General features: G+C 40.3%; 1 protein-coding gene across 9 annotated transcripts in view; it reads right to left on the bottom strand.

Annotated features, from left to right (window-relative positions):
• Positions 1 to 16,359, bottom strand: part of tiam1a (TIAM Rac1 associated GEF 1a) — a 313,320-nt gene that overhangs the window by 77,631 nt on the left and 219,330 nt on the right. The window contains exon 1 of one of the 9 annotated variants that reach the window (XM_073045688.1): positions 15,906 to 16,145. The exons of 7 other annotated variants lie outside the window; for them this stretch is intronic. Coding sequence is in view for 1 of the 2 variants with exons in the window: in XM_073045687.1 (XP_072901788.1) it covers positions 15,651 to 15,737 (87 nt within the window). In the remaining variant the exon portion in view is untranslated. One more of the 9 variants, XM_073045687.1, reaches the window with a different exon arrangement.

The raw sequence follows: 16,359 nt of genomic DNA, 5'->3' as shown, positions 1-16,359 counted from the left end.
TCCACCGCAGTCTCTGGCAGAGCAATCCACAGATTTACTTCTCTCTGGCTAAAAAATTCCTCCTTATCTCTGTTCAAAAGGATTGCCCCTCAATTCTGAGGCTGTGCCTTCTAGTTCTGGATACCCACACCAGAGGAAACATCCTCTCCATACCCACCCTATCTAGTCCTTTCAACTTTTGGTAGATATCAATAAGATCCCTCCGCATTCTTGTAAATTCCAGTGAGTACAGGCCCAAAACTGCCAAACACTCCTCATATGTTAATCCCTTCATTCCCAGAATCATCCACGTGAACCTCCTCTGGACTGTCTCTAATAACAACACATCCTTTCTGAGATAAGGGGCACAAAACTGTTGACAATACTCTAAATGCAGTCTGACTCATGTCTTATAAAGGCTCAGCATTATCTCCTTGATTTTATATTCTATTGCCCTTAAAATAAATGTTAACATTGATTTGCATTCTTTACCACAGACTCAACCTGTAAAATAATCTTCCGGGAGTCACACACGAGGACTCCTAAGTCCCTCTGCACCTCTGATGTTTGAACCTTCTCCCCATTTAGATAATAGTCCGCACTATTGTTCCTTTTACCAAAATGCATTATCATACGTTTCCCAAAGGTATATTCCATCTGCCTCTTTTTTGCCCATTCTTCCAATTTGTCTAAGTCCTGCTGCAACCACATTGCTTCCTCAGGACTATCTAACCCTTTACCTATCTTGGTATCACCCGCAAACTTTGCCACAAAGCCATTAATTCCATTATCTAAATCATTGACAGACAATGTCAAAAGTAGCAGTCCCAGTACTGACCCCTGAGGAATACCACTAGTCACCTGCAGCCCACCAGAAAAGTCCCCTTTTATTCTCACTCACTGCCTTCTGCCTGTCAGCCATTCCTCTGTACATGCCAGTATCTTTCCTGTAACCCCATAGGATTTTATCTTATTAAACAGCCTCATGTAAGGCACCCTATCCAATGCCTTCTGAAAATCCAAGTAAATGACATCCACTGCCTCTCCTTTGTCCACCTTGCTGCTACTTCCTTGAAGAACTCTAACAGATTTATCAGGCAAGATTTTCCTTTATAAAAACCATGCTAACTTTGACTTATTTTATTATTAGTCTCCAAGTACCTCGAAACCTCATCCTTAATAATAGCTCCAACACTTTCCCAACCACTGAGGTTAGGCTAACTGGTCTATAATTTCCTTTCTTTTGCCTTCCTCCCTTTTTAAAGAGTGGAGTGACACTTGCAATCTTCCAGTCCTCCGGGACCATGCCAGAATCAAGTGATTCATGAAAGATCATGTCCAATGCATCTGTTATCTCTTCAGCAACCTCTCTCGGGACTCTGGGTTGCAGTCCATCTGGTCCAAGTGACTCATCTACCTTAAGACCTTTCAGTTTGCCTAGCACTTTTTCCTTTGTAATGGCAATGGCACTCACTCCTGCTCCTGACACTCATGGACCTCTGGAACACCGTTAGTGTCTTCCACAGTGAAGATAGATGCAAAATCAAGTTCATCTGCCATTTCCTTATCCCCCCATTACTGCCTCACCAGCATCATTTACCAATGGTCCAATACCAACCCTCACCTCCCTTGTACTTTTTATATAACTGAAAAACCGTTTGGTTTCCTGCTTTATATTATTGGCTAGTCTGCCCTCATTTTTAATCTTTTCCCTTCTTATATCCTTTTTAGTTGCCTTTTGTTGGATTTTAAAAGCTACCTAATCATCCAACCCCCCCCCCCCCCACTCACTTTTGCTAAGTTTTATGCCCTTTCTTTGGCTTTTATGCAGTCCTTAACTTCCCTTGTCAGCCATGGTTGCCTACCCCAGCCATTTGAGAACTTCTTCCTCTGTGGGACATATCTACCCTGTGCCTTGTGAACTATTCCCAGAAACATCAGTCATCTCTCCCCTGCCATCATCCCCACCAGTATCCTCCTCCAATCCACCTGGGCAAGCTCAGGTAATGCCTCTGTAATTCCCTTTGTTCCATTATGATACTGATACATGTGATCTATGCTTTGCTCTCTCAAATTGCAGTATGAATATAGTCATATTATGATCACTACCTCTGAAGAGTTCCTTTACAATAAGCCTCCTAATAAGAGCTGGGTTATTACACAACACCCAATCTAAGATAGCCTTTCCCTGAGTAGGCTTAAGCATAAGCTGCCCCAAAAAGCCATTTCATAGGCATTCAACAAACTCCCTCTCATGCCTTTTGGTTACCTCTTCAAAAGAAATCTAAAAGTTTTGTCAAGCATGATTTTCCATGCACAAAGCCATATAGACTCCACCTAATCAGTTTTTAACTATCCAAATACTGATACACCCTGTCCCTTGGAATTCCCTTCAGTATTTCCCACCTCTGATATCAAAACAGCTGTACAGGATCTACTATGTGCGCACCAAATACATCATGTTTGAAGATGTGCACATGAAACCAAGTGAGTACAGCCATTTGGTTGAGTATAGACACTTAAGGATGATGGGAAAGAATCAGGATCATTCCAGATGGGAAGAGTGAGCACTGACATGGGCCAAAGAACATTAGGACAAGGAGTGACGGAGAGAAGTCAAGGTGCTTGGAGAAACAATCAGGCACAGGACCAAGAGATAAAGAGAGGATCCAAGAAATATGGAATGGACCAGCAGAGGACAGAGAACAGACATGGCCCATTTTGTCTGGGGTTTACTTGGAGATTGAAGTTAAGCTTTGAAAATGATTAGGGGCAGTGGATCATATTGGAACAAAGAACCTTAAAGAAGCACCTATGAAGACAATGAACATCTCAGGCTCTTTTGCAGTAGATGAGTTTGGTTAGTTTCTCCTACACTAATGCCTACAACAATCTCCCAGGAAAGATTTACTTTGTTGTGAATGTACAAGTAAAATTCCTTTCCATTTATCATACTTCATTCACTATTCATAATGTGCTCAATATACAAGGAAAAGGCAAAAGTTCTGACTGCACATCAGTTCCGTGGAACTCCTTAAATTAGTCTGTCCTTTACTTCTTCATTCCAGCCCCATGACCTCTCTGTCCATGCCTCCGATCCTGCTTTACTGAAATGTGATATAAACTCAAGGACAAAGGTGCCACCTTTCAATTAATCTTATTGCAGATTTCAAATTCAACTGTTTTAGACAATGAGCCTATTCAGGATTTGCTATTTTATTTTCAGTTTCAGATATGCAAGACATGTAGAACTTTTCTTTTGAAATATTAGATAATAATCTGGAGCTGCTACATTAAATTTCCTCTGTATTGATGTTTAATTTCTTTACCTGTTCTTCTAACACCTTTTCTTAACACTATTATGCTTTTATCACCTAATCTCACCTAAAATAAACCATATCATGGACTGGTATTGTCTTTACATCAACCACCGTTTTCTGTATCTTAAAACCTATTTGACTCTAAATTTGCAAGTTCTAAAAAATAATCATTGAGCTGAAACTACACAGATCCTACCTGGTGCCAAGGTTTTCTGATTTATTTTAAGAGAAATTACATGTGGACACAGCTCAGCGCATCATGAAAACCAGCCTCTCTACCATGGACTGTACGTATGCTTCAATAAAGCAACCTATGTAATCAAGAATATGACACATCCTAAACAGTTTCTTTTCTCTCCCCTCCCATGGGGCAAAAGATATAAAAGTCTGAAAGCACATTCCACCAGGCTCAAGGACAACTTTTATTCCATGGGTATAAGACTACTGAATGTTCCCCTTGTACGCTAATGTGGACTCCTGAGCTCGTAGTCAACCTGTCACTGTCTTGCACTTTATTGCTAGCCTGCTCTACACATTCTCTATAACTGTAACACTTCATTCTACATTCTGTTGTTTTTTACCCCTTCTGCTACCTTGATGTACTGATGTGATGAAATGATATTTAAGGATGACATGCAAAAGTTTTTTTTACTGTACCATACATGTGACCATAACAAACAAATTTGCCAATTTAAAATTCAGGTGGAAACTTTTCAGATGGACATATTCACTTCATTTACCATCATCTATATACTGCAAAGTACTGATGTGAGCATCTTTTTGTAAATGAATTTAGTGAAATGTATTTCAATTATTACAAACATTAACTGCCCCATAAACTTGCAAAAGCAGCACAATAGGGTGGCATGGTAATGTAGTGGTTAGCACAACACTTTACAGTACCAGCAACACACACAAAATGCTGGTGGAACGCAGCAGGCCAGGTAATGTCTATAGGAAGAAGCACTGTCGACGTTTCGGGCCGAGACTCTTCGTCAGTCCTGCTGCGTTCGACCAGCATTTTGTACGTGTTGCTTGAATTTCCAGCATCTGCAGATTTCCTCGTGTTTACTTTACGGTATCAGCAACCCAGGATCAATTCCCACCGCTACCTGTAAGGAATTTGCAAATTCTCTCCGTGACCATGTGGGTTCCTCTAGGTGTTCTGCTTTCGTCCCACAGTCTAAAGGCATACCAGTTTCTAGTTAATTGGTCATTGTAAATTGTCCATAAGTAGGCTAGGATTAAATTGGAGGTTGCTGGGCAACGCAGCTTATAGGCCAAAAGGGGCTGCTTTGTGCTGTAGCTCAATAAATTATTTTAAATAAATAAATAGAATTATGTGCTAGGAGGAGGGGATTCAGGATTAGAAGGCTGTTCTCCTTTTAACCAATCGGTTGAGAGGAGACTTGATGGATCAAGATGTTGCATTGAGAGAAGCTGTTTGCATCAGTGGATGGTATAAGGACTGGAGGACAAAATATTAAAGGGAAGATGTGAAGCAAGGGTTTTTTTATGCAGAGAACAGTTTTGTTCTGTAACTAGAAGGCTTGTAATACTGGTGGTAACAGTTGATCAAGTCTTTCAACGGGGAACTGGAAAGACACTTGAATGGAAACAAGGAAAAGCAGGAAATGGCCTTACCAAGATTGTTCCACACAAAGGGAGCACCTATTGATGGATTAAATGGCCTTTTGTGTTGTAACAATTCTATGATCTGATTAGTATTTTCTTCCTTTAATTTAAAAAAATCAATTTCTGTATATAAAAATCACATTCTATTGTAGTTTACCTCCTATAAATGAAGACTAACTCTGTTTAGTCCTTTGAAATTATTAAAAATGACTTTACAAATTACCTTGAATTGTATTATCTAGCTTAAGACACAGAAGTCAACTTCTTAATAAATTACTCTGATCTGCTAATTTTGTAGCTGCAGGCTGAATTATTCTTCAAACATTGAAAGATTGTGAAAACTTACTTTTCACTCAGGACATGTGCATAAGGGTGGGGGTAGTGGAAAAGACAGGCAAAGCACCCGCACCTCCTATAGATTGCTATTTACAATGTACAAATGTTCATACACATATTCATCCCATGATGTTAAAGATGACTGTGGAAGTCCTTCAAAAGCTAGCATATTTGAAGCCCTGCCCATAGCCATTGTGCTGAATATAACTTGGGCAAAATTTCCTCAAATTTTTGTGTTGCTCTGGCGGGTTTCATTTTCATTGCATGTTAGAAGCAAGTACAATGAATAGAAATCTGTTCCCAAAATGGTTCCTTTCACTAGAATCCAGGGTAGTTATGCATGCTGAGAGCCTTTGTTTCTCATTGCTATTGAAAGCTACTATACTTCAAGTAACTAGTCAATTTCTGAGTGAATAGATTATATCACCAACTAAGAATCCACAATGAGTTTAAGCTTTCAGCATTCAGTTGTTTTGAACTGCAGATTATTTTTCCAACAGACTGCTGAAAAATAGTACTGATGACTCTTAAGTTTCCAACAGGTTTGCTATAAACATCGAAATAATTTTACTTGCTTTTATGTTACGTTAGGTGTGCAGCTCTCTTCAATAAGCTTCAAGAGGCCATGTTATGCGTCCTGTTCCCCCATTTACTGGCAGCTTCTCATTGCGTCTACTCTGCTGAATCAGTTGTCTGCTACTTAACTTGCTGCCTTAGCATTTTGCATTTTCAAATATCACATTCATCCCTGCCAAATTCTGATTCTGTCAGGGTGACTAGGTCCAAATCACAGTGCAGCCTTGATTCAATAAAATAAATTAATTACTGGAAGATGTGATAGACTTTGTGGAACTTTGCTTTCCTGGGGAGAGCCACTGATGACTGCAAATTGTTCAGTTCTATTCAAATCTTCCCGGATAATGAAGCAGTTTGCAGCAAAATCTGAACAGCATACAGATATTGACCACTAACACTTGTACCAGACAAGTACTGGGTAACGGTCACCTCCAACATGAGAGTCTAGTCTCCTACTCCTGTTACACCTTTCACTGCCAAATCATGCAACATCAGAGTTCTGGGAGTCACCACTTGATGCACCATCAATAATTCTCGGAGACGGGAGGTAAATGATAGGCTTTTATTAGCTGCAAGAAACCACCACACAACATTCTGGAGACTGAGGGGGGAGCAGTGCCTCCAACCACCTTTATACAGGGGTCTGTGGGAGGAGCCACAGGAGCAGTCAGCAGAGGGCCGTGTCCAAACCGGGTATATGTAGTTCACCACACCTCTAATCAGAACTTAAGGTGACCTAGTCACATAAAACATGAGGCCAAGGAGCTTTAATGAATTTTAAAATCATGGCTGCTGAAGGAATATGAGAAATAACTGGATCTGTTTTGGAAAACATACATATTGCCAGAGACACCTGACAGAGTGCAACCTCAGACTTCGTGGGAGGCTAGAAAAAAAATTGCATATGCCCTTGTGGAGATAGTTGCTTCACTGTTAGTCATCACCAGTGAAGTCCCTGAACACTAGAAGTTAATTAATTTCATTCTCACAAAACAAATAATGTGCTGGAGGAGCTCAGCAGGTCAGGCAGCATCAATGGATGGGAATAAACAGTCAACATTTTGGGCCAAAGCCCTTCATTGGGACTGGAAAGGAAGGAGGAAGAAGTCAGATTAAGAAGGTGTGGGGAGGGGCGAAGAAGTATAATGTGGCAGGAAAAAACAGGCGAGGGGGAGGGGTTGAAGTAAAAAGCTGAGAAGTTTATTGGTGGAAGAGATAAAGAATGGAGAAAGGGGAATGTGATAGGAAAGGGCAGAAGACCATGGAAGAAAGGGAAGGGGGAGGAGCACCAGAGAGAGGTGATGGGCAGGTAAGAAGCAAAGTTGTGAGAGGGAAACAAGAATGGCGAATGGTGAAGGAGAGGAGGGGGAACCAATTACTGGAAGTTTGAGAAACTGATGATCATGCCATCAGTTTGGAGGCTACCCAGATGGAATATAAAGTGTTGCTCCTCCAACCTGAGTGTGGCCTCATCGTGGCAATAGAGGAGGTCATGGACTGACATGACAGAATGGTAAGTAGAATTGAAATGGGGAGCCACCGGGAAATCCCACTTTTTGTGGCGGATGGAGCGAAAGTGCTCGGTGAGACTGTCTCCCAAACTATGTCAGGTCTCACCAATATAAAGGAGGCCACAATGGGAACACTGGATATAGTAAATTAGCCTAAAAAGATTCACAGGTGAAGTGTCACCTCACCTGGAAGGACCATTTGGGGCCCTGAATAGTAGTGAGGGAGGAGGTGTAGGGGCAGGTGTGGCACATTCTGCTTGCAAGGGTAAGTGCCAGGAGGGAGATCATTGGGGAAGGACAAGTGGACAAGGGAGTCACGCAGGGGATGATCCCTGGGGAAAGTGGGGAGGTATCCTGTTGGAGATGGCGGAAGTTACTGTTGTTTAAGCAGAGTAGCAAAAGCAAGCCAGGGAATTACAGGCTAGGCAGCACAACATCAGTGGTGGGGAAGCTACTCGAGGGAATTCTGAGGCAAAGGAGCTATCAACACTTGGATAAAGAGTCTGATTAGGAGGTCAAAGTGGCTTTGTGCATGAAAAGTCATGCTTGACAAACCTTTGTGATTTTTTTAAGCAATATCCAAAAGAATAGGTGAGGTTAAGGCAGTGGACTTTATCAAGGCTTTCAATAAGGTGCTACATTTTTGACTGGTCTGGAAGGATTGGTTTCATGGAATCAAGAGAGAGCTAGTTTGTTGGATTCAAAACTGGCTCAAGGAGAAAAGCAAAGGGTAGAGGTTGAAGGTTGTTTCTGGGAATTGAGGCCAGTGACTAGTGGTGTCGCAGGGTTCAGTGTTGGGACCCTTATTATTCATTATTTATATATATGATTTGGATGCAGATGTGTAAGATTTGATTAGTAACAGCAGATGTCACAAGATTAAGGAGTGTTGTTGATAGTGAAGAAGTGGGTCAGAAGAGGCAAACATATTTCAATACAGCTACTGTAAGCGTGAAGTGATGCATGTTGGAAAGTCAAACCAGTGTAAGACATGTACCATGAATAGTAGGAAGTGGAATGGAACACAGGGACCTAGGAATACAAGTATATCATTCATTGAAATCAGCGTCACAGACAGGACAGTGTGGGCTTTTAGCACACTGGCTATCAGTTAGGATACTGAGTATCAGAGTTGGTATATTATGTTGTAGTTGCATAAGTCATTGGTGAGTTCACACTTGGATTACTGTGTACAGTATTGGTCACCCTATTTTTAAAAAGGCATGTTAATCAGGAATGAGTATAGATTTACAAGGGTGTAGCCAGGTCTAGAAGACCTGAATTGGCCAGGCTAGGTCTTTATTCCCTGAAGTGTAGGGCAAATTTTAGAAGTGTTTCAAATTATGAAGCATAGATAAAATATGGTAAAAGCGTCTTCCCCAGGGTAGGTGATCCAAAATTAGTGGGACTAAGTTTAGGATGAGAGAAAAAAGATTTTAAATGGACTTAAGAGCCAACTTTTTCATGCAGTGGATCATGAAGGTAAGTCAAATATGATGGCAGAATATAGTATTAATAGTAAGACTCTTGGCAGTCTGGAGGATCAGAGGTCTTGGGGTCTGAGTCCATAGGAGACTCAAAGCTGCTGCGCAGGTTGACTCTGTGGTTAAGAAGGCATACGGTGCACTGGCCTTCATCAATCGTGGGATTGAGTTTAAGAGCTGAGAGGTAATGTTGCAGCTATATAGGACCCTGGTCAGACCTCACTTGGAGTACTGTGCTCAGTTCTGGTCGCCTCATTACAGGAAGGATGTGGAAACTATAGAAAGGGAGCAAAGGAGATTTACAAGGATGTTGCCTGGATTGGGGAGCATACCTTATGAAAATAGGTTGAGTGAACTCGACCTTTACTCCTTGCAGCGATGGAGGATGAGAGGTGACCTGATAAAGCTGTACATGATGATGAGAGGCATTGATCGTGTGGGTAGTCAGAGGCTTTTTCCCAGGGCTGAAATGGCCAGCGAAAGAGGGCACAGTTTTAATGTGCTTGGAAGTAGGTTCAGAGGAGATGTCAGGGGTAAGTTTTTTTACGCAGAGAATGGTGAGTGTGTGGAATGGGCTGCTGGCGACGGTGGTGGAGGCGGATACGATAGGGTCTTTTAAGAGACTCCTGGATAGGTACACGGAGCTTAGAAAAATAGAGGACTATGGGTAACCCTAGGTAATTTCTAAGGTAAGGACATGTTCGGCACAGCTTTGTAGGCCGAAGGGCGTATTGTGCTGTGGGTTTTCTATATTTCTATGAGTATATGAGATGAGCTGCTAGATGAAATGATTGAAGCAGGTACAGTGAAATCATTTGGATCACTGCGATTGGTACATTGAAAGCCAGGGCTTAGAGGGACATGTTTCCTACAATAAAGGAAACATGGGAATTTTGATCTAGCTGGGTTGGTAATGGTCACAGTGGACTCATTGAACTGAAAGGTGTATCCATGCAGTGTTGCTGTATGACAATAAGAGCAAGACTGAGACTTAGTATTTTGCAGCAAGTGATTAGACACATTAAGCTCTCCTACCATAAACAAAGCACAAATGATGGAATTCTGACCCTGTTTTTGGAATAAGTGCAGCTCCAGAAACGCAACTGTAGGATTAAAGACAGATAAGTCTTTTACCTTCTACAAGGTGCATTGCAATTACTCGCCAAGAATTTAAAAGCCGGAAATCCTGTTTGTTGTGGACAGAGCAAAGTTGCTCAACAACGCAGTCCTCCAATCTCCATTGGGTCTCACCAATGTCGAGGAGCTGCACTGGGAGTGCTGTGTACAGTAGATGACCCTGACGGACATGCAGTTGAAGTGTTGCCTGGCCTGAAATTGGGGAATTGGAAGGTGGTGAGGGAGGAGGTGAATGCGCAGGAGTAGCATGTGTCACTTGCGGGGATGATCAGTGGGGTGGAATGAATAGACACAGGAGTTAAGGCAAGAGTGATCCCTGCAGAAAGTGGAGAGCAAGAGGGAAGTAATTGTTCTGGAAGATGCTCAGCTTGATCGTCAGTAAGGAAGTGCTGAGTTTTCCAATCACACAACCGATCCAAATTAATTTTTTAATATTTATTTATATAGCACATTTAAAAAACAACCCACATTGACCAAAGTGTTGTACAGATCAGAGCAGATAGCTAAAATCACAAATGCAAGAAACACAGACATAACCACAAGGTAAACAGCTTATAGGCACAAAAGAAACTACACAAGGGCCTAGGCACAAGCCAAAAATAAGCCACATCAGGAGGATTCAAATGCTAGTGAATAAAAGTAAGTTTAGAGCCTGGAGTTAAAAGAGTAGATGGAGGGGGCAAATCTGAGAGGGAGGGGAATGCTGTTCCACAGTCCAGGGGCTACAATAGCAAAGGCGCGATCACCCGTGAGCTTAAGTTTAGATCGCGGGACAGCCAGGAGCGCCAAGTCAGCCAACCTGAGGGACCTGGAAGTAGAATAAGAGGTTAGAAAGTCTGTGATATAAGTGGGGGGGGGGGGGGGGGCAGCCCATTTAGGGCTTTGTAAACAAACAGGAGAATCTTAAAATTAATTCTGAACCGTACTGGCAGCCAGTGGAGGGAGGCCAGGACAGGAGTAATGTGGTCCCTGTCAACAGTATACAGGGAGTTGGAATAGTACAAGTGGGAGGATATAAGGGCGTGGATGATTACCCTGAGATCTTTGAAAGAGAGAAACTGCTTGATTTTGGCAATAGTACGAACCTGGAAAAAAAATGGCTTTTACTACTGCATTAACTTGCTTGTCAAACTGCATTAACTTGCCTGTCAAATAATGTTGATTTGACTGATTTAATAAAAGCATTTGACAATACGAAGTCACATGGTGCTGATCCTGGAGAACTTGCCAAATTTGAACTTAAAAGCTTTTCATTTTGTTGGAAGTGTCTGTCCCATGGCAAAATACAACGTGAATCTCATTATCACATATCAGCCAAAGTCTGAATGTGAATTGAACTTTTGAAAGCTTGGCATGGATTACTTCACTAGTAAAGCTATTTTTATTAAGATGAGTGTGTAGTCAAGAAGTACCACCACCCCTGACCCAGTGGAAGATGAAAAGCCAATGATGCAGTTCAAAAGTGTCAAAGAATGTTACATCTCTTAAGTGCTTTTACATCTACGTTCAAAATCTGCAGAAATAGGCCTCTAAACTACAGCTATATTTGCATTAATTTGGGAAGGTTTTTTATTTTGCACCCATTTATCTGGAGAGATTTGATGCCATTTTAGGTCAACTTCAGCAACTATTTTCATTTCCAGCAAAAATCTATCAAGTTATCTTGGAGGAACATAAAATTAGTTTCAGTTTCACAAAGAAGATTATTTCTAAGTACTTTCTGCATTCCACGTTGTAGATGTTGATAAGATTGTAATTGATTTATTCTATCCTTTCAGAAAGCACACGATAAAACTATTTTCCAAATCCTGAGGTTGATGCCACAATTTCAAAATTCATGCAGATTTCATAGTTTCTTTGACATGCACAAAAAAAAGGTTTAGAGTAAGTAACACAGGTAACTTCATCTGAACATGCCCTTAAATCTCGAGTCCATATGTTATGAGTGATGGAGGTGAACACCCCATAGTCTTTGCATCACATTCCCTTACCGCTGCAAAGAAAAATTACGCACAGATTGACAGAGAGGCCCTGAATCTGGTCCGTGGCATAAAACATTTCAAACGGTACTTGTATGGGAGAGAGTTTACCCCCATTATTGATCATCAACCACTAGTGTCCATTTTCAGTCCACAGAAAGGTGTTCTACTAACAGCAGCAGCACAAATGCAGAGATGGGCTCAGTTTTTTGGAGGATATAATCATAAGATTGAATTCAAGAGGAAGATTAATCATGGAAATGCTGATGAATTGTCCCATTTACCATTGGAATGGGAAATACTTGAAAAATTTACAAAAGAGGATACTCTACAATGCGACTCAAAGTCTCACTGTTGTGACAGAGATGATCCAAAGAGAAACACGGCATACTTCACTATGCCCACACTATTTCAGGTACATGAGAACCTAAACTATCTGGAGTGTACAGAAGAAATTCCAGTTCTTCCATTTCAAGTAGCACCAGAATGATCTTGCCCTTGACTGGGGTTACAATCTGCGGGAATTGAGAGCTGTTGTTCAATTCAAGCTGAGGACTAAAGTGTTGGAGGAGCTACATTCCAGTCAACTAATCATGGTCAAGATGAAAGTGTTGGCCCAAAGCTTTGTGCGGTGGCCTGGGATAAATCAGCAGATCGAGTAGCTTGCCATGCACTGTTCAGTATGCCAACATGTCCAGCAGAAAGGTGTCCAGAGCTGTCAGAATCACTTCCAGCAGTCCTAGAGTCAACTCCTACAACCACCACAGAGGTCCTAGAACCTGAGATTGTTTCACAGCCATATGTCTCAACTGCCAAGCAGAGTGACAACCCCTCCTCCACTACACCCCTCCCTATCCCAGTCAGGGAAGATGGTACCCCAAAAGATATCCTCAACAATGATTAAATCCTAGGCCTGAATGAGACCATTTAAAATTTACCATGCTGTGGATATCTCACACACACACACACGCACAGTATATAAATAACTAGAAAACAATACGTTACATATTTAAGTTGAGATGCATTCTATATTGAGTTTGAGTTTACAGCTAAGCAGGGACAAATGTAAGATATTTAATATTTCAGTGATATTTGAGTAATGTTGTAAATATATTGTTTGATTGAGCATTCTTTGTATGTTTATATAATTCATTAAGATTCACATGTAAGAATAACATGAATGGTATACGTCATTACGCCACCACATCACGTGTGTGTGCCTCACTAAAGTAAAACATGTAGCCATGTATCATCCCAGCTTCCATGCCTTTCCTTCAATTAATTTCTGGAATTACATAACATAACAAAGGCCACTCGACCAGTCAAGCCTGGCAGGCCATTCAATCAAACAATGACAGGTGAAATCACTCGGAAGAGAGCAAAAAATTGCCTAATTTTGTACATTTTTATAACTGTCTCTGTCAGCTCTGATCAATGTTAAAAAGTAAAGTTTTCACATTTTTTAAATCAATAGTTAAGATGTCGATGACACTTGAATTGCTACCTACGAGAGCAAGGGTCTCAGACCAAATCATTGGGTTTTCATTCCTCCCCATAGATGCTGCCTGACCTGCTGAGTTCCTCTAGCATTTTGTGTGTAAACTGTTATATCTATGTTTTTATGCTCCACATAAAATGTTTATGCTCTACATAATAAGTTTAATTGCTTTGACCCCTGTATCTACCTCTCCCTTTCCTCAGCTACAGAAACACTCAGGTACCAATAACATATTTTCTATTGAAATTCAAGTTAGGGAAAAGGAAATGGTGAAATCTGCCTGACAAGCCTTAACAAGAAAAAAGACAGAAATACATAATCAATACACTTGCCCACAGCAATGTTAGGAGGAAGGGTAAGAGATTTGCATTATGTCCATTAACTCTAACACAAAAAATGATTACATTCTATCATTCAGTACACATATTTTAAAAAACACTTCAATATCTAAAGTACAGTACACTGGCACAATGTTTTAGATAAATGAAAATCTAACTCCTACATCAGTTTTTTTATAATTTACCACATACATAATAAACTAAAAATATCACTGAATACAAGAGTTCTCCTGTACCATTACATAAACAATCATCAGTATTCATAAACATGCAATGCAGAGAGAACAAAGGATGATGGGAATTGACATAAATAAAGATGGGAAAGCAAGAAAATATTATCAAAATCCCAATTTTATGAAATGACACTTCTACATTTTCTTATTTTTAATTAACATAATTAAATTGGTGCAAATAAATGAGGTGAAGAGGGTTTTGCATCTGTTAACTCGCCTCTTTTTAATATAAATCGGTCTTTCTAAAGTTGCATTGATTCATTGTCACCTTCAGATACTGTAACCTAGCAACATTTCTCCCGAGCAGTACTCTAGTCAGATGCAAGCTTATAGCGCAAAAAATAAAAGGTTGACTTTAATCTGTTAGATAAATTTCCCACACCATTCAACAAATCTCAGATAGAATTGATGTACAGCCTATTCATCATAGTCCCCTTAGCTTTTAGCTGCTATATGATTTTTGGAACAGATATCACCAGTGACCTGAATGAACTATCTAGTAAGCCACTTCACAAAGTCATTAAAAGTCAGTCATGTTACACTACAACATCTAAAAGTAATCAGTCCTTTAAAGCAGACACTGGTAAACCAGCTCTGTTTTTACAAGAATTCAGAGCCTTAATGATGAGTTTTAGTGATTTCAACATTTAATTTGGGGGAAAGTGGGGAAATAGATTGAAATGATTTTATCCTCATCAAATCCTGAACAATTACCTTTTGTATTACTAATTTAGTACAGAGTCATACTCCGTGGCTCAAGGTGGGCAACACACTGTGAGAATTCCAGTTGATTATTTTCATTGCTTTCACATCCTTGTATTGATCAGCCTGGCTAGGATCAGGGATTCACCACAAAGAGAATCACTAATATAGACAATAGACAATAGGTGCAGAAGTAGACCATTCGGCCCTTCGAGCCTGCACCGCCATTCTGAGATCATGGCTGATCATCTACTATCAATACCCGGTTCCTGCCTTGTCCCCATATCCCTTGATTCCCCTATCCATAAGATACCTATCTAGCTCCTTCTTGAATCCGCGTCTTAGCAGTCTCTGTATGCTGCTCCACTGCACTTGTCTGTCTCAATGCAACTCTCTAATGTAAAGTTCTCAAACTATTACTGATTTTAAAACAGGAATATTTCAATTAATTTCACCTATTTTAATAATGCACATGAATTTCAAATGTCAAATAGTAAAGCCAATTGCATATCCTGCACCTCAATTGTACAAAGACCCTATTCAAACCAAGTTGTAAACAAAAAGAAAAGCATTACGGCTTCGTAATCAACTGCCTTGAAGGAAACAACAATTTCAAGAATCATCTTTCATTACAGAAAATAATAGAAGTAGCATGGGTCACCTTTGTAAGTAGACCAGGCAGTGTTTTATAAGCATAATCATTACAACCACAGTAAAAAACTCAAAAGAATTTTAAGATGTTTTACTTTGATATTAAAACTGCATAATAAAAAGGAAATTTGTAAACTGAAGCCACTGCAATCATAATGTTATTACTGGGAATACAATCATTAAACCATTCATATATAGAAATTCTCAAAAAAGATAGATGTCTAACAGATATACATATGTATACCTAGATAAACAATAATCAAATTCTCACCAAGTAAAGCATCTCATAAATCGAATCACAAGATCCTTTGATGTCCTGGTCTTTGGCCTTGTGCTTTACTCTCCAGAAGACTGACATTGCGAACTGAAATTGTTTTAACTAATGAATCATCTGCTTTGATTTTGCAGATTTAACACTGATTTCCGCCAGCTGGAGTTTTAAAGTGAGACACAGGGCTCATCAATTGTGACCAATTTTGCTCCTATTCATGCTTAAAACAACTGAAATATATAAGGTTGAGCTTACTGTTCTTCCTATTTGGTGCAATATGAGGAATTGGTTCAGAATGGAGCAAATGCTGTAATCTTCAACCCAAAATCCTCAATGTTTATCTGAAGCAAGGTTCCTGTATTTGTTGCAGCCTGTCCAACGATGAGTAGTAGTCCCTGTTAGCAAGAAGTGCTCTCATCGAACTGCAGCAAAAAGAACTGGCTGAGAGAAACACGAAGCACAGCTAGCTGAAGCTGACATCGGAATGTCACTGCCTGCTTTCCTCAGGCACTGGTTCATCTGACTCGTTTAGCTCCTCACTAGAATATTAATTCTCAAATGTGGAGAGCTGGTCTCAACTGTACAAAACTTCAAAACACTGCAATTAAAATAACCGGAAATGTCATTTCTAGCTTTTTTTTTGCGGTTGAATGGGCTGCATGTAATGGGATGCCAATGTTTACAGCCATGCAATAGAAAGAGCTCTTCT

The sequence above is a fragment of the Hemitrygon akajei genome, chromosome 5 (genome assembly GCF_048418815.1).
Source record: "Hemitrygon akajei chromosome 5, sHemAka1.3, whole genome shotgun sequence".
NCBI classification, from domain to species: Eukaryota; Metazoa; Chordata; class Chondrichthyes; order Myliobatiformes; family Dasyatidae; genus Hemitrygon; species Hemitrygon akajei.
The sequence above is the reverse complement of the archived record's forward strand: the minus strand, read 5'-3'. Positions and strand labels throughout refer to the sequence as shown.